Here is a 25,337-nt window from a genome sequence, read left to right as displayed (position 1 = left end):
TTCGCCTCCTCCTCGCCGCGCCATTCGGCCGGGGCCTGCTTGTGGCTCTCCTCGGACGCGCAGGGTAGGTCTACTCCTCCCTTGCGAGCGGCCCACGTGCAACCTCGGCCACGGCCGAGGTTGCACGTGGTTAGCGAGGTTGCACGCGGCGGAGGGCGGGGCATTAGGACACGCGTCGGTACAGTGTAGTTCTTAACCCTGACTTGGCGTTTATTATGCGCTGTACCACTTGGCCAATAAACCCCGTGGTTCATCCTGGCCCTTTGGCGCCTTTCATCGCCTTTGTCGGTGAGTCAAACCCGTCGCAGCGTCTCCCGCGTGGACACCGCGAACATTTCTGCGGCATTTTGGATGGGTCATTTCCCGGCGTGGGGAAACACCTTGTATCCCACTTAGGCCCAGTGGGGCCCATCTAGCCCTCAGGACCTGTACGAACCTTGAAATTTACATAAAAACTGAACTTTGCCATGTCTCCTCGTGACATTTCAGTAAAAAAGTAGGTGTAGTAGACAACAAAAAGGATTTGACATAAAACTATGTTTAATGAAGCTATGCTGCTGCATCTAACTTTATTTAGGATGCGACATTTTAAATGAAAGCAACTTGCCTATCATTTGGTAGCCTCAGCCACAAGTATCAGGGGACGCACAATGCTTTCTTTATATCTGTGCCGTACACAGGGAAAAATTTTCCGTTTGTAACCATGCACTACCAATCTTTTGCTATTGGTCTGTTTGCTAAAGCAGAATTTATGCAACGCATATACAAATTTTACACACACACCAAAGTAAAAATGCTCAAATTAAGAGACGATTGATTTCACTTTATTTGCAGCAAGTAAGCATCATATGCAGTTCGCAGTACTAAAAAACAATAAGGGGTATTGAATATATTCAACTCGAATATTTCAAATTCATCTTTCGAATACCGATTATTCGAACTTTCACCTAATTCAACATGAATACTCAAAACACTGCCAATTTTACAGCTAGATTAGTGTGGCCCTTACTGACCCTAACGATGAATTTTTTGGACAAACATTCACCAGCGACCCATTTTCGGCCCACAGGATTGTCTTCGAGGTCTGGACATGTTCCTTCCTGCTTTTCACCTATAGAGACTTTCCGTTGCAGACATGCAACTCAATAGTTTCTTGCATTGCTTGCGCCACTCGCAGACACAGAAAGACGGAGCGACACAGCTGTTTTTAGCATACAAAAAACCTCCTCACAAACAGGTTTTCGTAATACTGGGGTCCGTTGTTAATAGCACATCATTGGAAACAAATATTTGGTGTGTCGTAGTCGGCACAAAACGAACAAATTTGCAAGAGAAAAGTACTGCTGCTCCAACGATAACACTTTTGATGTCAGTGACATGCATGTGCCCTTCTGAAGGTTGTGGGGATCTTAATTGGGGCTACTCCCAATTACGCGAGCACGCTAGCCAGCGATCCCCTCTACCAGAGGGGCGAGGATAGCCCCTCGCGCCCTCTCCCTGCAAGGGGGTACGGGCTGACCAATGCGCGCCGGTCCGTGGGACACGTGGAGCGTGACGTAGTGGCCCCGCCGAAGGGCTCGCGGCGGCGGGCGCGCGCTTCGGTCGGACCCGGGCGAGATTGGCTGGGTGCCGACTCCGACAGGTACTTCGTGCTTGTACGCTCCTCGCTCGCTTCGGCCTGAGCGACCGCCGTTTTCTCACTTCCGTGAGGTCGGCGAACGTACCGGGAGTTGGATTTCTCAGTCAGTCTGGTGGTCGGTTCCGGTCATAGCCGGGCCCATCACCCGCAGCGTTTCGGTGGGTTACGCCACTGGAACAACAGCTGCCGATCACTGGACGTGTTCAAAACCCCCCCTGCGCGTCGGGCTCTGTGGCTTGAAGCGTACGGTCGGCGGGTACCCCCCTCTCTGCCCCAGGGCTAGGAGTGTAATACCAGGGCTGGTTGCTGTACCATGGATTACCCAGAATAAAATCACGTTCTGAGGAGCTACTTCGTCTCCGCGGAGTGACTGCGCACGCGTGGCGAGGGCCGCCGCGGCCGTCTACGGCTTGGCTCGCTCGGCCCCACGTTGGGCGCCAGAAATGTGGGCCTCACCTCTGTAATGCAGTGCAGCCTGCCAAGGGCCCCTCCTATCAGGGCGAGGAGGCGCTAGCGACGTGCTCCTCCTTGGTGGGGCGAGGGCGATCCTCGCGCGCTTCCCTCCTCTCCCTACGAGGCGACGGGGGATGCGCGCAGGAGACTCCCCGGAGAGACCGCCCTTGGGACGAGCGGCGATCGCACGGTACGTAAATGCCCTTCGGCCACTTCTGGCCGTTTCTTGCATTGACCGTTGTTTCCCACTTCCATGGGTCACGCCACCCACCGTGTCGATTAGCGCATGCCTCGTTTTGCGTCAGTGCGTTTATCTAGGATGCCCGGCGAGTCTCCGCGGGCATATTCCACTTATTGGTTGGTTGCCCCCTAGTCCGGGATGTGACGGCCTGCGCCGTCTAAGGTCAGCGGACGAGCGCCGATGCCGCCCGATCGAGTCCAGCGGCGTCAAATGTGTAGCGGCCACAGAGAGCCCCCTTCCCCTATGTTAGCGAGCGTTGCGGCCGGCCAACGCCGGCGGACGCTAACGGCTGCCCGACTACGGGCTGGGCACACGCTGACGGCTGTATGCCCCAGGGGCTAGGTGCGTAGTGCAGTGTAGCGTTTGTATCATGGTTTCCCGCGTAATAAACCCCTGTACTATGAAATGTATCGCTTCCATGTGAAGTGACTGACGACGTACACTCGCGGCGAGAGTCGTGGCTCGCTCTCGAACCCGTTGTGGGCAGAGTCTCTCGGCAGGGCAGTTCGGTGCTGCGCGAGAGCAGTGAGAATAGCGACGGCGCGTTATTCTATTATTATGTTCTATTCTATTCCTTCATACTAATCGGATAGGAAATGCCCACGCCCCGCGAAGGACGCAACCGAAACTCACTCATTCCACGCACAAAATAAACACATTCACACAAAAACTACTGGGACCTTGAAAGATACGGGCGGCGACCAGCAACGCTGCCAGACGGTCCACGCCGCGGCTCCCCATGCTCCCTCCCGTTCCAACCCTCCAAGGAAGCCACCGTCGAGCGACGGCAGCCGGGCGAAACCAACCGAAAACAACAAAAAGAATATACCACCCCTCGGAGCTTCCGAGACAAAAAGAAGGGCGGCTTTGCCGGGCTCAGCCGGGATCCCAAAAAGCGAAGTTTTTGCCTCTCGAGCACGGGGGCCGAGAAAATGCGAGGGAACGCGTTCTTTTGCGCACAGTTTAAAATGAACCACACTATTATTCTTCCCACCGAATGCGGTTGGCTAAACAGCAAAAGTAAGGCATTTCTTTACGCAACTGTATACATATCATGACCAAACCACTAGTTTCTAAACGCCATGCGACACATACTACGATTAAAAAAGAACATGCACACTTTGCCTAAACGCGACAAAATTACACTAAGAGAAACATGCACTTTTTACACTCACGTGAAGGGGCTGGAGGCATGATCACTGGCTCACCCGGAAATGCCTTGGAGAAAAGCTCGTTGTGAGAAGGCTGATGTGCGCGTGTAGGGCTTTCAACCGGGAAAAGCCCGGTATTAAGCCGGCCGACTTCCCAACTGTGGGCGTCGGCGGAAGGCGTACCGATGCGGGGGCCAGAAGCGAACCGACACACCGGGTGTGCTTGTTTGCCCTGGCGCGAGGGCGTCAGACCCCGGCTCCAACTCTGCCGGCCTAGAATGGTAGGCTTTCAGGTCGGCAATGTGAACGCGGCCACTGGATTTCCCTGTTCCGGGATCCTTAAGCTCATACACAAGCGGTGAGAGTCGCCTCTCAACTTAGTAGGGCCCAACCCACTTAGGAGCCAATGCAGCGGAAAACCCCTTGCTGGCATCGCTAAGAGCGTGGCTGCGCATCGCTAAGTCACCTGCCTGATAGCAAATGTTACAGTGACTCTCGTCGTACTGAGCCTTTTGTTGGGCTCGAGCTACGCCGGGGCTCTTCCGCGCCTTGTCGAAGGCCAGATTGAGCCGGGCGCAGAGTTGGGACGCGTACGAGGAACAATCCCGGTGCGCGCTCTCGTCCGAGTCTTGGCGTTGCGTGACAATGGTAAGGGGGTTGGCCAAGTGTCTCCCAAAAGTGAGGAATGCGGGCGAGAACCCCGTTGAACGGCTCTCCGTTGTCCGAACAGCGAACGCGAGCTCGTTCAGGTGGTCGGCCCAGTCCTTTTGGCTCGTGGCAAAAGCCCTGAGCATTGTCTTCACACTCCTATTGAAGCGTTCTGTCAAATTGGACTGGGGGTGGTAGGGCGACGTGGGACGATGCTCGATCCGCAAGGATGAGCACGTTTCACGGAAAAGTCGGGCAGTAAAATAGGAGGCATTGTCCGTGATGAAGCACTCCGGGAAGCCGAAGCGAGTGAATACCTCCATTAACTTGTCCAGCACAGCCCGGGATGTCACCTTACGCAGTGGAAACAATTCCACCCATTTCGTAAAGTGGTCCACCACTACCAACAGGTGCTGATAGCCCTGCTTGCTTCTGGGGAAAGGCCCCATAAGGTCGCAGGCGGCTATTTGCCACGGCCGCTGGCTGTCAATCGGTTTCATCAGCCCTGGCGGGCGCCCACCGCGCGATTTGACAGACTGACAGGCATGACACGACCGACAATAGCGGAAAATTTCCCGCCTCATGCCGGGCCAGGTGACAGTGCGACTGATCTTCGAAAAGACCTTCGAGCCGCTCAGGTGTCCGGCCAGTGGCTCGTCGTGAGCGTACCGCAATAGCGCGCACCTCAGACGTTTCGCGATCACCACCTTGAACGGGTCGATAGACTCGTCGTCAGTGGCGACGTATTTCAGCACGAGCTCGTCGTTGTCCAGCAGGTACGTATCCTCGGGACTACCAGCAATGCAAGCTGGCGCCGGTCCCTCTGCGCCCGTTGCAAAGCCAGCAACGTCACGGCGCTCCGCCTCTCGTAGGCATCCGAGAATGTCTCGGCAAAAAGGATCGTCTCGCTGAGCCTGAATGAGCTCTTCCCGGCTGAATATAATCCCGAAAGGAGACCAGACACGGACCTGAATCTCCGGCGTCGTGGCCTGGGGCTGCCCGAATTCGGGGGGCCGTTTTGGCTCACGAGCGTTGCTGGCGTTCCCTCGAGAGGGTCCAGCCTCCGTACACAGCGCAACAGCAGCGCGCTCTCCTTTCTCGCCGCGGGGCATGACACAGACGGTTTTCACCTTCGGCGCTCGAGATGCGCTGGCCTCAACAACAGAGGACCCAACCACGCTTGCTACGGGTGGTGACAATGCACCAGCTGTGTTCTCCCGTACCGCTGTGCACGGCTTTCCGACTGCGGGCTCCGCCGCTACCGCCTCCTCGCCTGCGCTGGCAGACGAAACATTCCTTTCGGCGCTGGCCGGGAGCGAAAGCGGGGCGCGTGAAAGCGCGTCGGCGACCACATTGCTGCTTCCCTTCCGATACTGCACGGAAAAATCGTAGTGCTGTATGAGGAGCGCCCAGCGTGCCAATCGCCCCGAGGGTTCTCGGAGCCGCATCAGCCAAGTGAGCGCGCTGTGGTCCGTTTGCACGACGAATTTCGTCCCGTCCAAATAGACGTCGAATTTCCGCAGCGCAAACACGATAGCAAGGCACTCTTTCTCTGTCACTGAGTAATTCTTCTCAGCGGGGAGAAGGGACCGACTGGCAAAAGCCAGGGGGTGCAGCACGCCATCGTATTCCTGAAAGAGGACAGCCCCCAATCCGAGGTAGCTTGCGTCCGTTTGTACGACAAACTCCCTGTTCAGGTCGGGCAACCTGAGCTGCGCTGTCTGGGCAATTGCACGGGACAGGCTGCGAAATGCACCTTCTTGCTCAGGGCCCCAATGCCACTCGACAGATTTCCCAAACAGCCGCGCCAGGGGAGCCTGGAGTTTAGCGCAGGACGGAATGAATGACCGATAAAAATTGGCCATTCCCAGAAAGCGGCGCAGGCCGCGTACTTCTGTGGGCGCACGGAAGCCCAGGATAGCCTGGAGTTTCTCCGCGTTTGGCTCGATGCAGCCATCGCCCAGCGTGAACCCAAGAAGCTGCACTTGAGTTCGCGCTATCTGCGCTTTCACCGGATTCAATGTCATACCCGCTGCCTTGAGCCTACCGAGCACATCTTCCAAGTGACTAGCGTGCTCTTCCAGTGAACGCGAGTATACTACAATGTCGTCAAGGTAGCACATTGCATGTGACCACCTTGACTCCCCAAGAACCCGGTCCATCAGCCTCTAAAATGTTGCAGGGGCGTTACACAGCCCAAATGGCATACGTGTAAACTCAAACAAACCCCGGTGGCAGGTGATTGCTGTCTTAGCCTGATCCTCCGAATTCATCTCCACCTGCAAGTAACCCTTTGAGGCATCCAGAATGGTGAAATACCTAGCTGACCCCAGGTTTCTCACTATCGACTCGATCGTTGGCAGCGGGTAGGCATCTTTCCGGGTGAGGGCATTCAGCCTACGGTAGTCAACGCACAAGCGAAAACTGCCGTCTTCTCTACCGGGACTACAGGAGACGCCCACGGGCTGTCGGAGCGCTTCACCACATTTGTCGCGAGCAACTCGTCCAGCGCGCCGTCAATAGCCCGCCGCTTAGCGAGGCTAGTCGGCCTGGGGTAGCACTTCAAAGGAAGCGCATCTCCTGTCTCAATCCTGTGTCGCACGAGATCAGTGCAACCCGGCAGATCCGTGAAAAGCTCCGCAAACCGGAATAAAATGTCCGAGATGCGGGCCTTCTCCTTCCGATCCCAGCCAGCCCCATCGGCGATCAAGGGATGGAGCGCATCATCGCGCGCGGGCTTGTTCTTCAACCGAGAAGCGGTCGAACAACTTTGCTCCGCCCCAGGGTATTCCCCGGTGCTCAGCACTCCGCACGGCAGCGACGCTTCTCCCGCACAAGCGAGAGCCGGCGAAGGCGGGCTAGCGAAGGGAACAAGGGGGGACAAAAGTCCGGCCCTGTAACCGCCGCTCGCAATGTCGATCGTAATTCTGGACTTCCGAAGAAAGTCGCGGCCCAAAATCACGGGGACAATCAGCCTTGGCAGGTGGATAAAACGACATCGTCTCATCCGCCCGTCCCATCGAACTGTCAACCTTGCGGCGCCACCGGCGCGCACTGCACCACTGGCAAGGCTGAACACCGCTCGGCACTCCCTGAGGCGAACAGAACGCTGTTGCAAGAGGTTCAACACTTCGTCTCCGAACAAAGAAGCGCTAGCTCCCGTGTCCAATAAAGCCGGGAATTCTCGTCCCGCAATGACGGCAGTGATGAACAGCGCAGGCTTGCCAACGGGGCAACCCGGGCGGCCTAGGGAGGGGGGCAAGAATTACTTCGGCCGAACGGGCCTTCCCGCTCGGCTGGCCCCTGCGTTTCCCAACTGCGCCGGCGGCTGGGAGCAGTTGCGCATCATGTGGCCCTCTTTTCCGCAACGAAAACAGCGCAGCCCACCACGGGTATTCCCGCGACTGGCATCCCTCGGCGCGTCTCTGCCTGCCGCCGGACCTAGGGGTTGTTTCGGGGGGTTGTTCGCTGCAGAATTGTTTGGAGGCCATTTCCCGGCATTAGCCGTGCGGCGTCCGTAGGTGTATGGGTCCAAAGCGCGTGCGCTAATTTCCCACAGACCTTTTTCTTCCGCGCCGACTGCGTGGGCGGCGTGCGGCGGGTCAGCTACAACGGATCCAGCAGTGCATCCCGCGGATGGTCGGTGTTTCGTCATCGGAGCCTGGCATTCGGGTCCAGTGGGCGTTTCCGCGCATTGCGTCATCGGCAGGCGCCCGGCTGCTGCCTCGCGGGCGCTGAGCGTCCAGCATGCCCGCTCGTCACCACCCTTGCCGGGGCACTCATCAATGCTCCGCAAGCCCTGTTTTCCGGGTCAACGCCATCATGATACTGCGACCTGGCGACGGGCCCGTGCCCTGCTCCCCACTGGCTGCTGCCCCATCCATCGGGGCCGAATCCCGACCCCTGGCCTACAGCAGGTGCCCGCGCTGCGGCGACTTCCAACGGCTCATCGACTCTCGCTCTTCTGCCCGTCCGCGAAGTCTGCTCGACGCAGTGGTGAGCCCTTTCCGGCATTGCCGCCGCCTTTTCCACCTTCTTCGAGAGCCCTTCAGTGGCATCGACGCGTTTTGCGACGCTCTTGGGTGAACAGGCATGGCTACCCGAAGAAACGGCCACTCACGCTTGCCGAACCAGAACTTTTTCGCCCCTATTCGCTCCCCGAGCGCCGAACAATCCCGGAGCCCCGTGAAAGAGACGCCCTCCGCCGCTGTGTTATATAGACTTGTAATTGGTGTTGGTTAACGATATCGAGTGGCGGTTATTTTATTTATTTTTCCTCGTTGCCAATGTGCGCCACGTTGTGTGTGTGTGCCTGGGTGTGAGTGTGTGTGTGTGCGTGTGTAGATACGAATGAGTTTTGCATACAGAATTAAGGTTCCACCGGTAAAATTAATGTTTGGGGTATTCAAACTTGCGTAGTTTGTCTTCCTTGTAGTGTTTATTTGCCTTTAGTATTGCGCAGTTTTGACTTGTTAGTTATTTTTGTGCAGCGGATTGTGCATGTAGCCTTGTTTTGTAGGTTTGACATGGTTTAGTTTTTTTGGGTGTGGTAGTTAGTATTATGCATGTCGTACTGCGCAGTTATACCTGTGTTAGTCTCTTTTGTAACCTTCTTGAGTAAAGTGTTATTTTAGCATACGGTGTCAGCTTAGGTAAGAGAAATGCAAGTAGTGTATTGTTGAGGGCTGGAGGAGAGGGTGATGGACACTACCTTTGTTACTTGCATGAAGATTGTTCTTTTTGTTAGTAGTAGTCGGCCTGCTTCCAGGTCGGCGAGGGCATTTAAGGAGGGGGGGGATGTGGGGATCTTAATTGGGGCTACTCCCAATTACGCGAGCACGCCAGCCCGCGATCCCCTCTCCCAGAGGGGCGAGGATAGCCCCTCGCGCCCTCTCCCTGCAAGGGGGTACGGGCTGACCAATGCGCGCCGGTCCGTGGGCCACGTGGGGCGTGACGTAGTGGCCCCGCCGAAGGGCTCGCGGCGGCGGGCGCGCGCTTCGGTCGGACCTGGGAGAGATTGGCTGGGTGCCGACTCGGACAGGTACTTCGTGCTTGCACGCTCCTCGCTCGCTTCGGCCTGAGCGACCGCCGTTTTCTCACTTCCGTGAGGTCGGCGAACGTACCGGGAGTTGGATTTCTCAGTCAGTCTGGTGGTCGGTTCCGGTCATAGCCGGGCCCATCACCCGCAGCGTTTCGGTGGCTTACGCCACTGGAACAACAGCTGCCGATTACCCCCCCTGCGCGTCGGGCTCTGTGGCTTGAAGCGTACGGTCGGCGGGTACCCCCCTCTCTGCCCCAGGCCCAGGGCTAGGAGTGTAATACCAGGGCTGGTTGCTGTACCATGGATTACCCGGAATAAAACCACGTTCTGAGGAGCTACTTCGTCTCCGCGGAGTGACTGCGCACGCGTGGCGAGGGCCGCCGCGGCCGTCTACAGCTTGGCTCGCTCGAACCCATGGTGGGCACCTTGGCAGGCTGCACTGCATTACTGAGGTGAGGCCCACAAGGTCAACCGTTGATTATCAATTTTTTTGCTACGATTAAAATTAATTTTCTCCCGTGACTGCGCAGCCACAAAAAAAATTGCATAAAATTGCAGTCGTGTTAAACTTATGTGAATGGGGCCTTGTGGAACACACTATCGTCATCACCAATCCATAGCCAACCCTACAGTCGTCGGCATGGGTTCTTGATTTACTGCACGGATTAACGCACCGACGCGACGCAGGCGATGAGGCGCACCCGAGTGAAGGGCTCCAGATTAATTTGAACCACCTGGGGATCTTTACGGTGCACCGAAATCTTGCACACACGGGCGTTTTTGCTTTCTTGTGAAACGTCCGCGCCGTGCCAGCCTATTTAGCATGGGTGGCCACAGTGAAAGAGGAAGTGCAATCTGGAAGTTTCCATCTGTAAGAAGTGCGACTCCACGCTCCAGACGCCGTCAAGCACGACAAGCCCACTCGGGAATCACTTGAAGAGCAACTTCAAGTTTCAAGGTTCAGGCAAGGCAAACCAGAGGCCAACAAATCTTGCTGGGCATGACTCAGGGAAAAGGCCTGTTGTTGGACCCACAAAGGACTGCTTTTTCAAGAACAGTAATCCAAGAGCTGTAATCAAGGATGAAATCGCTTCTTCAGACATGGCAAACTGAGCGGAGTCGCTCTCATTCACCGCTGACCTCCAAGGCCAATCAAAATTGCACTGCTTCGACCTGCCGTTACATGACGCAGTATTGCACGATCACCTGCAAGAAAGCCAAATTCAAATCATCGAGGGCTGGTCCCTCGACAGGGGCCAGATGGAATGGACCCCTCTGCAATGCTGGGGACATATCTTTCTCCTCCCAGTCAGGGAAACGGCTGTGCAAAAAGGCACAAGCGATTCGGGAAGCTGCAAACTCGGGCAACTCGAACACTCAAGGTCTGCCAGAGGCGCATGGAGCTGCAAGATGTAGGCCTCGTTCAAGATGCAGACACGCAGGAGCCATGCACACGCCATGCCGAGTTGTTTGCAGCACGCCTGCTGCAGGTCATGCAGCCCACTGAATGCACATTTGAGTGGCCACAACTTGTGGGGATCGCGACTTCCATGCGAATTCCTTTCTGGCTATAGCTTCTCATCGCGGCCGGCATTGCACAACAAGCCTCGCTCACGCGACGGGAGCGATACTGGAGGGCGCCAGCGATTGCAGTGTTTGTTGTCGCCAGGGTGGAGGTGACCCTTTTCCTCCCTACCTCCCACGACAACCAGTTCTTCTTCCCCACTAGCGCCACAAATGGCAAGGTCTCATGGGTTGTCGCATGACGAGAGGACAGCCTCTTGTCCTGGGGATGCGGTAGCGCGCGGACGTTTCGGCGCGCTGGTCAGGACCTGGGAAACGCGCCAGAAAGCAACGCGCTCGGGCGAGCGAGAAGATTGTACCCGCGCTCACACACGCGGCGCCCGCTGCTCCGGTATGCCATAGGTGAGTCAACCATCTCGATCGCTAACGTGGTTTAATTCCTCGCTCCCAATGTTACCGTTATGGCCTACGATTACTCTGTATGCAGTGTATTTGATTTGCACATTGCAGTAAATGCTGCCCTTGATGTTGTCGCCTTGTCGCCCCTGCCTTTGTCGGTCTCCGCAAACTACGGACCAGTCCACAGTCGGCGCTCGCAAGGCATGTTCGCTGAGCGCGGATGGCTGCGCGGTGGGAAATAACTAGTGTGTGAAATGTACAAACCCACAAAGTATGGTACCATCTCATCGACTGCTTCTTTTCTCACTGGAACGGAGCAAATACTAGAGGGAGACTGTGACATTGAAAATGAAGCACGTCTGCTTAGCAAAAGCTTGCTTAAGAGCTCATTTTATGGAGGGAACTGGAAACACTGAGCGACTCAGGGCTGTGTGACTCTGCATCAGTTCTTTTGACCAGACAAGGGCTGTTGAGCTGCTGGCAGCAGACGTGAACGGTAGGAACTATTCTCCAACCCATCCACACTGCGCTCAAGGAAGCCTGCAAACAGTCTGGGAAACTGCTGGACTGCTAGTGTCGCAAACTAGCCCGTGCAATGTCCGGAGCCCATACAGTCAGGACGTCCGGGAGTGCCTGAGTGAAGCCAGGAAGAATAACACCTTTCCACCCCTGCTGGAGAGCCTGTGCACGTTTCCCACTGCGGAAAGCGTCAAGGCCAGGCAGCGATACGAAGCAGCTGGTGTTCTTCATGGTCCTTCGGTGTGTCCTTCATGGTCCTTCAAGGACATGAGCAGTTCTTTGTCCAACGTACTTGTTTTTTTCAAATAAAAGCCTCGAAATTCGATACTATTCGGTCAAATTTCCTTCGAGATCAAATTTCAGTATACGCACAATCTAAAAATAATATTTCCACATCCCGGAGACGTGCCTGTAGCGGTCAGATGCTAGCGGTCAGATTTCCCACCACCTGTTTCGGCCATCTCCCCCTCCCGCCACTGCTTCTGCCCCGCCCGAGGACCCTCGAAGCTACCCCGAGCGAGCGCCGTTCACCACACCTGGTGCCGCTTTCCCTATCAGCAATGTCACTTTCGCTGTTGAAAAAGGCCTCGCATGGGGCGTCACAGTACCGGCTCGAATGCTAAAAGACGCCAGAAGAAGTAAGCTGCTGTAAGACGCCAGCTGCTGAAGAATGACGGCTTCAAAGCACGAAGACCATTTCCAGAAGTTCACTCAAAACGGCTGTGGTTGCAGCGACAGTGCCATCACATTCTGGAAGCTTCACAGACTCTCGAGAAGACATCACTCACGTCCTTTCCCAGCTTCATGGTGGGAATTCCGTACTGCAGCAGACCGCCCACCCGGTCGTTGCGCTCGAAGACGGTCACTTCGTGGCCAGCCTGCACAGCACAGACCCAGCCACTCAGAGATGGAGGCACCTGTGGGCACTTGGACATGCAAGGTATTCGCATTGAATGAGTTCGTAGATGCTAGATGCACTAAGCTAGATTCAATGTTGCTTTCTGAGTTACGACACTTAAAATGTTCAAACATTTACCCTCCAAATATTTTTACTTATCAAGTACATTTGTTGAATATATAAAAATAACAAATTAAAAAAGTATCAGAAAGCATGCTAACAAGGAAAAACATCTTTCCCACACAAATTAAAAAAACAACTAAAATACCACTATAATCCAATCCAATCCAATCTGTAGACATACAGCGGCCGACTTAGTGTGATGAACGCAGTCTTCTCTGACGTCGCGCTGTATGTAATGAAACCAGTGCTTTTAAATGTTTCACTTGAAACAAGGGTTGTACGCAACAGCTTGAGGAGTGGCAACGATAATCGTGGTACCATAGATTTGAATTTGAATTTTATTGGCGCAGCAGCCAAATTTGGCTATAATGCGCCAGACAAAAGTTAATATATTTTGAACACACTACGGTAAAAGACTCACGTAATAATTATGTAAAGTGGTAAAATCAAGGTTTCTGTAAAAGCTTGAGTGCACCCGAAAATTTAACAACCGCTCATGTAAGAATGACGTAACATGGTAAAATCAGTTTTTCTAAAAGCTTGATGGCACTCAAAAACTTAAAATCCTTTTCCAAGGGAACCAGGGGTTAATCGCCTAGCAGTAAAACAATGTGCAATGGAATTTGAAAGTTATAAAAGTGGGAAAAAAATTCACGACGCTTGTTTTCATAACTAGTACACTCGACAAGTATGTGTATTACTGTAAGGCGCATCCCACATTGCTCACATTCTGGAGGGTCTTCTCCCAGCAATAGGAAGTTGTGGGTCAGGCGCGTGTGCCCAATTCTTAGGCGACATAACACCACCTCTACAAATCATTCTTTATGTCTGCAGCTCTGCCACTCTCTCAGGTGCGGCTTCACAAGGTGGAGCTTGTTTTCATTGAGTTCTGTCCATTCAGACTGCCCCTTCTTCGTTATTGATAATTTTAGTCTCCATCTGTAATCCTGGTAGGGTAAACGAGTTTCCGTAACCTCGAGCTCTTTTGTCTCGGCTGCGAGGGAATCTGCCTTTTCATTCCCGTCAATTCCTACATGACCCAGTACCCAACAGAAGCTCACGTCTAAGTGATTTTTGCTACAGTACATCAGTTGGTTAAGCACTTTTTGGACAAGCGGATTTTTGGTTTTCTTTCCTGAACACAGGGCTGCTAGCGCGCTGAGAGAGTCAGAGAAGATGACTGACTGTGGCGTCCTTTCAATGCATACTTTGTTGTTTAAAACGAGCTGTATGGCATGCCGTTCGGCCGTGAAGATACTAGTGTCAGGTCTGAGCCGTTGGCCGCTGAGCTGCGCGTGAGCCCCGAAGCCTCCTCCACCCCATCAGTAGCCGGTACACCGGCTTCTGGCCCGACTTGTGTAGAGGGCTGCGGGACTGAGCAGTCCGCTGAGCGGTCAACACGGTCCACCTGCGTGGACCGAGTCAGTGCCGGTCGTTGGGGTAGCCCAGCCTCTGGGACAGGCGGGGGCCGTACCGCCGACACCAGGTTCCTCAGTTCAACCTGCGTGCCTACAGACACCAGACATGGTGCTGGCTCCCTCCACACCACCTCCGCAAAAGTTCCTTTTTGCTGAAAACTAAGCCTTCTCTTAGCGTCAGGGTAAGATACATTCTGCGTGGTTTTGATCGTAATGACTTGTTTTTCGTTCTTCAAGACCGGACAGGACTTAGAGTATGCGCCATGGTTACCAGAACAATTGACACAGCGGTTTTTTCCGCACCTTTCGTTCCCGTGCGCTTTTCCTCCACACCTAGCGAATGTAGGTTTGCCACGACATGATCCAGACCCGTTCCCAAACCCTTGGCAGTGAAAGCACCACCTAGGATTTCGGATATAGGACCGCACTTTGCAGCGCAGATACGCTGCATTCACTGAGTCTGGTGGTGTGGTCGAATTGAATATTAAGACCACATGCTTGGTCTTCATTTCCTCTCTATTTTTCCTGGTCAATATTCTACATGCTGTGACCAATCTTTGTTCCACCACTTCAAAGCGAGTGAAAAGTGCCATCAGCAGTTTCGCAACTCGTGAAATAGGCGTTGGCGAGGGGAGCTGGAAAGCGGCTCTACCGGAACAAAAATCTGAGGGGTTAGCAATGTACAGCTTCGCTGCAAAAACAACTGTGAACTTCACACCGAGTGAAAAGTGACATCAGCAGTTCCGCAACTGGTGAAAGAAGCATTCGTTGGGGGGGCAGGCAAGCGGCTCTACCTGAACGAAAATCTGAGGGGTTAGCAATGCACATCTCCACTGCAAAAACAAATGAGCACTTCAAAGCGAGTGAAACGTGCCATCAGCAGTTCCGCAACACGTGAAATAGGCGTTGGCGAGTGGAGCCGGAAAGCGGCTCTACCGGAACGAAAATATGAGGGGTTGGCAAAGTACTGCTCCGCTGCGAAACGAATGTTCAATTCACAGCGAGTGAAAAGTTCCATCAGCAGTGCCGCATTTCGTGAAAGAAGCGTTGGCGAGGGGAGCAGGCAAGCGGCTCTACCGGAACGAAAATCTGAGGGGTTAGAAATGCACACCTCCGCTGCAAAAACAAATGTGCACTTCAAAGCGAGTGAAACGTGCCATCAGCAGTTCCGCAACTGGTGAAAGAAGCGTTCGTTGGGGGGCAGGAGAGCGGCTCTACCGGAACGAAAATCTGAGGGGTTAGCAATGCACACCTCCACTGCAAAAACAAATGTCACTTCAAAGCGAGTGAAACGTGCCATCAGCAGTTCCGCAAAACGTGAAATAGGCGTTGGCGAGGGGAGCCGGAAAGCGGCTCTACCGGAACGAAAATCTGAGGGGTTAGCAATGCACACCTCCGCTGCAAAAACAAATGTGCACTTCAAAGCGAGTGAAACGTGCCATCAGCCGTTCCGCAACATGTGAAATAGGCGTTGGCGAGTGGAGCCGGAAAGCGGCTCTACCGGAACGAAAATATGAGGGGTTGGCAAAGTACTGCTCCGCTGCAAAACGAATGTTCAATTCACAGCGAGTGAAAAGTTCCATCAGCAGTGCCGCATTTCGTGAAAGAAGCGTTGGCGAGGGGAGCAGGCAAGCGGCTCTACCGGAACGAAAATCTGAGGGGTTAGAAATGCACACCTCCGCTGCAAAAACAAATGTGCACTTCAAAGCGAGTGAAACGTGCCATCAGCAGTTCCGCAACTGGTGAAAGAAGCGTTCGTTGGGGGGCAGGCAAGCGGCTCTACCGGAACGAAAATCTGAGGGGTTAGCAATGCACACCTCCGCTGCAAAAACAAATGTGCACTTCAAAGCGAGTGAAACGTGCCATCAGCAGTTCCGCAACACGTGAAATAGGCGTTGGCGAGAGGAGCAGGAAAGCGGCTCTACCGGAACGAAAATCTGAGGGGTTAGCAATGCACACCTCCACTGCAAAAACAAATGTCACTTCAAAGCGAGTGAAACGTGCCATCAGCAGTTCCGCAAAACGTGAAATAGGCGTTGGCGAGGGGAGCCGAAAAACGGCTCTACCGGAACGAAAATCTGAGGGGTTAGCAATGCACACCTCCGCTGCAAAAACAAATGTGCACTTCAAAGCGAGTGAAACGTGCCATCAGCAGTTCCGCAACTGGTGAAAGAAGCATTCGTTGGGGGGGCAGGCAAGCGGCTCTACCTGAACGAAAATCTGAGGGGTTAGCAATGCACATCTCCACTGCAAAAACAAATGAGCACATCAAAGCGAGTGAAACGTGCCATCAGCAGTTCCGCAACTGGTGAAAGAAGCGTTCGTTAGGGGGGCAGGCAAGCGGCTCTACCGGAACGAAAATCTGAGGGGTTAGCAATGCACACCTCCGCAGCAAAAACAAATGTGCACTTCAAAGCGAGTGAAACGTGCCGTCAGCAGTTCCGCAACACGTGAAATAGGCGTTGGCGAGTGGAGCCGGAAAGCGGCTCTACCGGAACGAAAATATGAGGGGTTGGCAAAGTACTGCTCCGCTGCAAAACGAATGTTCAATTCACAGCGAGTGAAAAGTTCCATCAGCAGTGCCGCACGCATTTCGTGAAAGAAGCGTTGGCGAGGGGAGCAGGCAAGCGGCTCTACCGGAACGAAAATCTGAGGGTTAGAAATGCACACCTCCGCTGCAAAAACAAATGTGCACTTCAAAGCGAGTGAAACGTGCCATCAGCAGTTCCGCAACTGGTGAAAGAAGCGTTCGTTGGGGGGCAGGCAAGCGGCTCTACCGGAACGAAAATCTGAGGGGTTAGCAATGCACACCTCCACTGCAAAAACAAATGTCACTTCAAAGCGAGTGAAACGTGCCATCAGCAGTTCCGCAAAACGTGAAATAGGCGTTGGCGAGGGGAGCCGGAAAGCGGCTCTACCGGAACGAAAATCTGAGGGGTTAGCAATGCACACCTCCGCTGCAAAAACAAATGTGCACTTCAAAGCGAGTGAAATGTGCCATCAGCAGTTCCGCAACACGTGAAATAGGCGTTGGCGAGTGGAGCCGGAAAGCGGCTCTACCGGAACGAAAATATGAGGGGTTGGCAAAGTACTGCTCCGCTGCAAAACGAATGTTCAATTCACAGCGAGTGAAAAGTTCCATCAGCAGTGCCGCATTTCGTGAAAGAAGCGTTGGCGAGGGGAGCAGGCAAGCGGCTCTACCGGAACGAAAATCTGAGGGGTTAGAAATGCACACCTCCGCTGCAAAAACAAATGTGCACTTCAAAGCGAGTGAAACGTGCCATCAGCAGTTCCGCAACTGGTGAAAGAAGCGTTCGTTGGGGGGCAGGCAAGCGGCTCTACCGGAACGAAAATCTGAGGGGTTAGAAATGCACACCTCCGCTGCAAAAACAAATGTGCACTTCAAAGCGAGTAAAACGTGCCATCAGCAGTTCCGCAACCCGTGAAATAGGCGTTGGCGAGGGGAGCCGGAAAGCGGCTCTACCGCAACGAAAATATGAGGGGTTGGCAAAGTACTGCTCCGCTGCAAAACGAATGTTCAATTCACAGCGAGTGAAAAGTTCCCTCAGCAGTGCCGCATTTCGTGAAAGAAGCGTTGGCGAGGGGAGCAGGCAAGCGGCTCTACCGGAACGAAAATCTGAGGGGTTACAAATGCAAACTCCACTGCAAAAACAAATGTGCACTTCAAAGCGAGTGAAACGTGCCATCAGCAGTTCCGCAACTGGTGAAAGAAGCGTTCGTTGGGGGGCAGGCAAGCGGCTCTACCGGAACGAAAATCTGAGGGGTTAGCAATGCACACCTCCGCTGCAAAAACAAATGTGCACTTCAAAGCGAGTGAAACGTGCCATCAGCAGTTCCGCAACACGTGAAATAGGCGTTGGCGAGTGGAGCTGGAAAGCGGCTCTACCGGAACGAAAATATGAGGGGTTGGCAAAGTACTGCTCCGCTGCAAAACGAATGTTCAATTCACAGCGAGTGAAAAGTTCCATCAGCAGTGCCGCATTTCGTGAAAGAAGCGTTGGCGAGGTGAGCAGGCAAGCGGCTCTACCGGAACGAAAATCTGCGGGGTTAGCAATGCACATCTCCACTGCAAAAACAAATGTGCACTTCAAAGCGAGTGAAACGTGCCATCAGCAGTTCCGCAACTGGTGAAAGAAGCGTTCGTTGGGGGGCAGGCAAGCGGCTCTACCGGAACGAAAATCTGAGGGGTTAGCAATGCACACCTCCGCTGCAAAAACAAATGTGCACTTCAAAGCGAGTGAAACGTGCCATCAGCAGTTCCGCAACACGTGAAATAGGCGTTGGCGAGTGGAGCCGGAAAGCGGCTCTACCGGAACGAAAATATGAGGGGTTGGCAAAGTACTGCTCCGCTGCAAAACGAATGTTCAATTCACAGCGAGTGAAAAGTTCCATCAGCAGTGCCGCATTTCGTGAAAGAAGCGTTGGCGAGGGGAGCAGGCAAGCGGCTCTACCGGAACGAAAATCTGAGGGGTTAGCAATGCACATCTCCACTGCAAAAACAAATGTGCACTTCAAAGCGAGTGAAACGTGCCATCAGCAGTTCCGCAACTGGTGAAAGAAGCGTTCGTTGGGGGGCAGGCAAGCGGCTCTACCGGAACGAAAATCTGAGGGGTTAGCAATGCACACCTCCGCTGCAAAAACAAATGTGCACTTCAAAGCGAGTGAAACGTGCCATCAGCAGTTCCGCAACACGTGAAATAGGCGTTGGCGAGTGGAGCCGAAAGCGGCGCTACCGGAACGAAAATATGAGGGGTTGGCAAAGTACTGCTCCGCTGCAAAACGAATGTTCAATTCACAGCGAGTGAAAAGTTCCATCAGCAGTGCCGCATTTCGTGAAAGAAGCGTTGGCGAGGGGAGCAGGCAAGCGGCTCTACCGGAACGAAAATCTGAGGGGTTAGCAATGCACATCTCCACTGCAAAAACAAATGTGCACTTCAAAGCGAGTGAAACGTGCCATCAGCAGTTCCGCAACTGGTGAAAGAAGCGTTCGTTGGGGGGCAGGCAAACGGCTCTACCGGAACGAAAATCTGAGGGGTTAGCAATGCACACCTCCGCTGCAAAAACAAATGTCACTTCAAAGCGAGTGAAACGTGCCATCAGCAGTTCCGCAAAACGTGAAATAGGCGTTGGCGAGGGGAGCCGGAAAGCGGCTCTACCGGAACGAAAATCTGAGGGGTTAGCAATGCACACCTCCGCTGCAAAAAAAAATGTGCACTTCAAAGCGAGTGAAACGTGCCATCAGCAGTTCCGCAACACGTGAAATAGGCGTTGGTGAGTGGAGCCGGCAAGGGGCTCTACCGGAACGAAAATATGAGGGGTTGGAAAAGTACTGCTCCGCTGCAAAACGAATGTTCAATTCACAGCGAGTGAAAAGTTCCATCAGCAGTGCCGCATTTCGTGAAAGAAGCGTTGGCGAGGGGAGCAGGCAAGCGGCTCTACCGGAACGAAAATCTGAGGAGTTAGCAATGCACACCTCCGCTGCAAAAACAAATGTGCACTTCAAAGCGAGTGAAACGTGCCATCAGCAGTTCCGCAACTGGTGAAAGAAGCGTTCGTTGGGGGGCAGGCAAGCGGCTCTACCGGAACGAAAATCTGAGGGGTTAGCAATGCACACCTCCACTGCAAAAACAAATGTCACTTCAAAGCGAGTGAAACGTGCCATCAGCAGTTCCGCAAAACGTGAAATAGGCGTTGGCGAGGGGAGCCGGAAAGCGGCTCTACCGGAACGAAAATCTGAGGGGTTAGCAATGCACACCTCCGCTGCAAAAACAAATGTGCACTTCAAAGCGAGTGAAACGTGCCATCAGCAGTTCCGCAACACGTGAAATAGGCGTTGGCGAGTGGAGCCGGAAAGCGGCTCTACCGGAACGAAAATATGAGGGGTTGGCAAAGTACTGCTCCGCTGCAAAACGAATGTTCAATTCACAGCGAGTGAAAAGTTCCATCAGCAGTGCCGCATTTCGTGAAAGAAGCGTTGGCGAGGGGAGCAGGCAAGCGGCTCTACCGGAACGAAAATCTGAGGGGTTAGCAATGCACACCTCCGCTGCAAAAACAAATGTGCACTTCAAAGCGAGTGAAACGTGCCATCAGCAGTTCCGCAACTGGTGAAAGAAGCGTTCGTTGGGGGGCAGGCAAGCGGCTCTACCGGAACGAAAATCTGAGGGGTTAGCAATGCACACCTCCACTGCAAAAACAAATGTCACTTCAAAGCGAGTGAAACGTGCCATCAGCAGTTCCGCAAAACGTGAAATAGGCGTTGGCGAGGGGAGCCGGAAAGCGGCTCTACCGGAACGAAAATATGAGGGGTTGGCAAAGTACTGCTCCGCTGCAAAACGAATGTTCAATTCACAGCGAGTGAAAAGTTCCATCAGCAGTGCCGCATTTCGTGAAAGAAGCGTTGGCGAGGGGAGCAGGCAAGCGGCTCTACCGGAACGAAAATCTGAGGGGTTAGAAATGCACACCTCCGCTGCAAAAACAAATGTGCACTTCAAAGCGAGTGAAACGTGCCATCAGCACTTCCGCAACACGTGAAATAGGCGTTGGCGAGGGGAGCCGGAAAGCGGCTCTACCGGAACGAAAATATGAGGGGTTGGCAAAGTACTGCTCCGCTGCAAAACGAATGTTCAATTCACAGCGAGTGAAAAGTTCCCTCAGCAGTGCCGCATTTCGTGAAAGAAGCGTTGGCGAGGGGAGCAGGCAAGCGGCTCTACCGGAACGAAAATCTGAGGGGTTAGCAATGCACATCTCCACTGCAAAAACAAATGTGCACTTCAAAGCGAGTGAAACGTGCCATCAGCAGTTCCGCAACTGGTGAAAGAAGCGTTCGTTGGGGGGCAGGCAAGCGGCTCTACCGGAACGAAAATCTGAGGGGTTAGCAATGCACACCTCCGCTGCAAAAACAAATGTGCACTTCAAAGCGAGTGAAACCTGCCATCAGCAGTTCCGCAACACGTGAAATAGGCGTTGGCGAGTGGAGCCGGAAAGCGGCTCTACCGGAACGAAAATATGAGGGGTTGGCAAAGTACTGCTCCGCTGCAAAACGAATGTTCAATTCACAGCGAGTGAAAAGTTCCATCAGCAGTGCCGCATTTCGTGAAAGAAGCGTTGGCGAGGTGAGCAGGCAAGCGGCTCTACCGGAACGAAAATCTGAGGGGTTAGCAATGCACATCTCCACTGCAAAAACAAATGTGCACTTCAAAGCGAGTGAAACGTGCCATCAGCAGTTCCGCAACTGGTGAAAGAAGCGTTCGTTGGGGGGCAGGCAAGCGGCTCTACCGGAACGAAAATCTGAGGGGTTAGCAATGCACACCTCCGCTGCAAAAACAAATGTGCACTTCAAAGCGAGTGAAACGTGCCATCAGCAGTTCCGCAACTGGTGAAAGAAGAGTTCGTTGGGGGGCAGGCAAGCGGCTCTACCGGAACGAAAATCTGAGGGGTTAGCAATGCACACCTCCACTGCAAAAACAAATGTCACTTCAAAGCGAGTGAAACGTGCCATCAGCAGTTCCGCAAAACGTGAAAGAGGCGTTGGCGAGGGGAGCCGGAAAGCGGCTCTACCGGAACGAAAATCTGAGAGGTTAGCAATGCACACCTCCGCTGCAAAAACAAATGTGCACTTCAAAGCGAGTGAAACGTGCCATCAGCAGTTCCGCAACACGTGAAATAGGCGTTGGCGAGTGGAGCCGGCAAGGGGCTCTACCGGAACGAAAATATGAGGGGTTGGCAAAGTACTGCTCCGCTGCAAAACGAATGTTCAATTCACAGCGAGTGAAAAGTTCCATCAGCAGTGCCGCATTTAGTGAAAGAAGCGTTGGCGAGGGGAGCAGGCAAGCGGCTCTACCGGAACGAAAATCTGAGGGGTTAGAAATGCACACCTCCGCTGCAAAAACAAATGTGCACTTCAAAGCGAGTGAAACGTGCCATCAGCAGTTCCGCAACTGGTGAAAGAAGCGTTCGTTGGGGGGCAGGCAAGCGGCTCTACCGGAACGAAAATCTGAGGGGTTAGCAATGCACACCTCCGCTGCAAAAACAAATGTGCACTTCAAAGCGAGTGAAACGTGCCATCAGCAGTTCCGCAACACGTGAAATAGGCGTTGGCGAGGGGAGCCGGAAAGCGGCTCTACCGGAACGAAAATATGAGGGGTTGGCAAAGTACTGCTCCGCTGCAAAACAAATGTTCAATTCACAGCGAGTGAAAAGTTCCCTCAGCAGTGCCGCATTTCGTGAAAGAAGCGTTGGCGAGGGGAGCAGGCAAGCGGCTCTACCGGAACGAAAATCTGAGGGGTTAGCAATGCACATCTCCACTGCAAAAACAAATGTGCACTTCAAAGCGAGTGAAACGTGCCATCAGCAGTTCCCCAACTGGTGAACGAAGCGTTCGTTGGGGGGCAGGCAAGCGGCTCTACCGGAACGAAAATCTGAGGGGTTAGCAATGCACATCTCCGCTGCAAAAACAAATGAGCACATCAAAGCGAGTGAAACGTGCCATCAGCAGTTCCGCAACTGGTGAAAGAAGCGTTCGCTAGGGGGGCAGGCAAGCGGCTCTACCGGAACGAAAATCTGAGGGGTTAGCAATGCACACCTCCACTGCAAAAACAAATGTCACTTCAAAGCGAGTGAAACGTGCCATCAGCAGTTCCGCAAAACGTGAAAGAGGCGTTGGCGAGGGGAGCCGGAAAGCGGCTCTACCGGAACGGAAATCTGAGGGGTTAGCAATGCACACCTCCGCTGCAAAAACAAATGTGCACTTCAAAGCGAGTGAAACGTGCCATCAGCAGTTCCGCAACACGTGAAATGGGCGTTGGCGAGTGGAGCCGGCAAGGGGCTCTACCGGAACGAAAATATGAGGGGTAGGCAAAGTACTGCTCCGCTGCAAAACGAATGTTCAATTCACAGCGAGTGAAAAGTTCCATCAGCAGTGCCGCATTTCGTGAAAGAAGCGTTGGCGAGGGGAGCAGGCAAGCGGCTCTACCGGAACGAAAATCTGAGGGGTTAGAAATGCACACCTCCGCTGCAAAAACAAATGTGCACTTCAAAGCGAGTGAAACGTGCCATCAGCAGTTCCGCAACTGGTGAAAGAAGCGTTCGTTGGGGGGCAGGCAAGCGGCTCTACCGGAACGAAAATCTGAGGGGTTAGCAATGCACACCTCCGCTGCAAAAACAAATGTGCACTTCAAAGCGAGTGAAACGTGCCATCAGCACTTCCGCAACACGTGAAATAGGCGTTGGCGAGGGGAGCCGGAAAGCGGCTCTACCGGAACGAAAATATGAGGGGTTGGCAAAGTACTGCTCCGCTGCAAAACGAATGTTCAATTCACAGCGAGTGAAAAGTTCCCTCAGCAGTGCCGCATTTCGTGAAAGAAGCGTTGGCGAAGGGAGCAGGCAAGCGGCTCTACCGGAACGAAAATCTGAGGGGTTAGCAATGCACATCTCCACTGCAAAAACAAATGTGCACTTCAAAGCGAGTGAAACGTGCCATCAGCAGTTCCGCAACTGGTGAAAGAAGCGTTCGTTGGGGGGCAGGCAAGCGGCTCTACCGGAACGAAAATCTGAGGGGTTAGCAATGCACACCTCCGCTGCAAAAACAAATGTGCACTTCAAAGCGAGTGAAACGTGCTATCAGCAGTTCCGCAACACGTGAAATAGGCGTTGGCGAGTGGAGCCGGAAAGCGGCTCTACCGGAACGAAAATATGAGGGGTTGGCAAAGTACTGCTCCGCTGCAAAACGAATGTTCAATTCACAGCGAGTGAAAAGTTCCATCAGCAGTGCCGCATTTCGTGAAAGAAGCGTTGGCGAGGGGAGCAGGCAAACGGCTCTACCGGAACGAAAATCTGAGGGGTTAGCAATGCACATCTCCACTGCAAAAACAAATGTGCACTTCAAAGCGAGTGAAACGTGCCATCAGCAGTTCCGCAACTGGTGAAAGAAGCGTTCGTTGGGGGGCAGGCAAGCGGCTCTACCGGAACGAAAATCTGAGGGGGTTAGCAATGCACACCTCCGCTGCAAAAACAAATGTGCACTTCAAAGCGAGTGAAACGTGCCATCAGCAGTTCCGCAACACGTGAAATAGGCGTTAGCGAGTGGAGCCGGAAAGCGGCTCTACCGGAACGGAAATATGAGGGGTTGGCAAAGTACTGCTCCGCTGCAAAACGAATGTTCAATTCACAGCGAGTGAAAAGTTCCATCAGCAGTGCCGCATTTCGTGAAAGAAGCGTTGGCGAGGGGAGCAGGCAAGCGGCTCTACCGGAACGAAAATCTGAGGGGTTAGCAATGCACATCTCCACTGCAAAAACAAATGTGCACTTCAAAGCGAGTGAAACGTGCCATCAGCAGTTCCGCAACTGGTGAAAGAAGCGTTCGTTGAGGGGCAGACAAGCGGCTCTACCGGAACGAAAATCTCAGGGGTTAGCAATGCACACCTCCGCTGCAAAAACAAATGTGCACTTCAAAGCGAGTGAAACGTGCCATCAGCGGTTCCGCAACACGTGAAATAGGCGTTGGCGAGTGGAGCCGGAAACGGCTCTACCGGAACAAAAAAATATGAGGGGTTGGCAAAGTACTGCTCCGCTGCAAAACGAATGTTCAATTCACAGCGAGTGAAAAGTTCCATCAGCAGTGCCGCATTTTGTGAAAGAAGCGTTGGCGAGGGGAGCAGGCAAGCGGCTCTACCGGAACGAAAATCTGAGGGGTTAGCAATGCACATCTCCACTGCAAAAACAAATGTGCACTTCAAAGCGAGTGAAACGTGCCATCAGCAGTTCCGCAACACGTGAAATAGGCGTTGGCGAGTGGAGCCGGAAAGCGGCTCTACCGGAACGAAAATATGAGGGGTTAGCAATGCACACCTCCGCTGCAAAAACAAATGTGCACTTCAAAGCGAGTGAAACGTGCCATCAGCAGTTCCGCAACACGTGAAATAGGCGTTGGCGAGTGGAGCCGGAAAGCGGCTCTACCGGAACGAAAATATGAGGGGTTGGCAAAGTACTGCTGCGCTGCAAAACGAATGTTCAATTCACAGCGAGTGAAAAGTTCCATCAGCAGTGTTGCATTTCGTGAAAGAAGCGTTGGCGAGGGGAGCAGGCAAGCGGCTCTACCGGAACGAAAATCTGAGGGGTTAGAAATGCACACCTCCGCTGCAAAAACAAATGTGCACTTCAAAGCGAGTGAAACGTGCCATCAGCAGTTCCGCAACTGGTGAAAGAAGCGTTCGTTGGGGGGCAGGCAAGCGGCTCTACCGGAACGAAAATCGAGGGGTTAGCAAT

General features: G+C 53.5%; 1 protein-coding gene across 4 annotated transcripts in view; it reads right to left on the bottom strand.

The window, feature by feature from the left end:
* The window catches only part of LOC144151392 (uncharacterized), a 458,541-nt gene that overhangs the window by 54,791 nt on the left and 378,413 nt on the right, over window positions 1–25,337 (bottom strand). For all 4 annotated transcript variants that reach the window (XM_077682433.1, XM_077682432.1, XM_077682435.1 and 1 more), the window contains one exon: window positions 12,404–12,493. In XM_077682433.1, the coding sequence (XP_077538559.1) occupies window positions 12,404–12,493 (90 nt within the window). The remainder of the gene's footprint in view (window positions 1–12,403; window positions 12,494–25,337) is intronic.

Source organism: Haemaphysalis longicornis, unplaced genomic scaffold (assembly GCF_048455015.1).
Source record: "Haemaphysalis longicornis isolate Haplotype H1 unplaced genomic scaffold, Haemaphysalis longicornis Haplotype H1 scaffold_9, whole genome shotgun sequence".
Lineage (NCBI taxonomy): Eukaryota > Metazoa > Arthropoda > Arachnida > Ixodida > Ixodidae > Haemaphysalis > Haemaphysalis longicornis.
The sequence above is the reverse complement of the archived record's forward strand: the minus strand, read 5'-3'. Positions and strand labels throughout refer to the sequence as shown.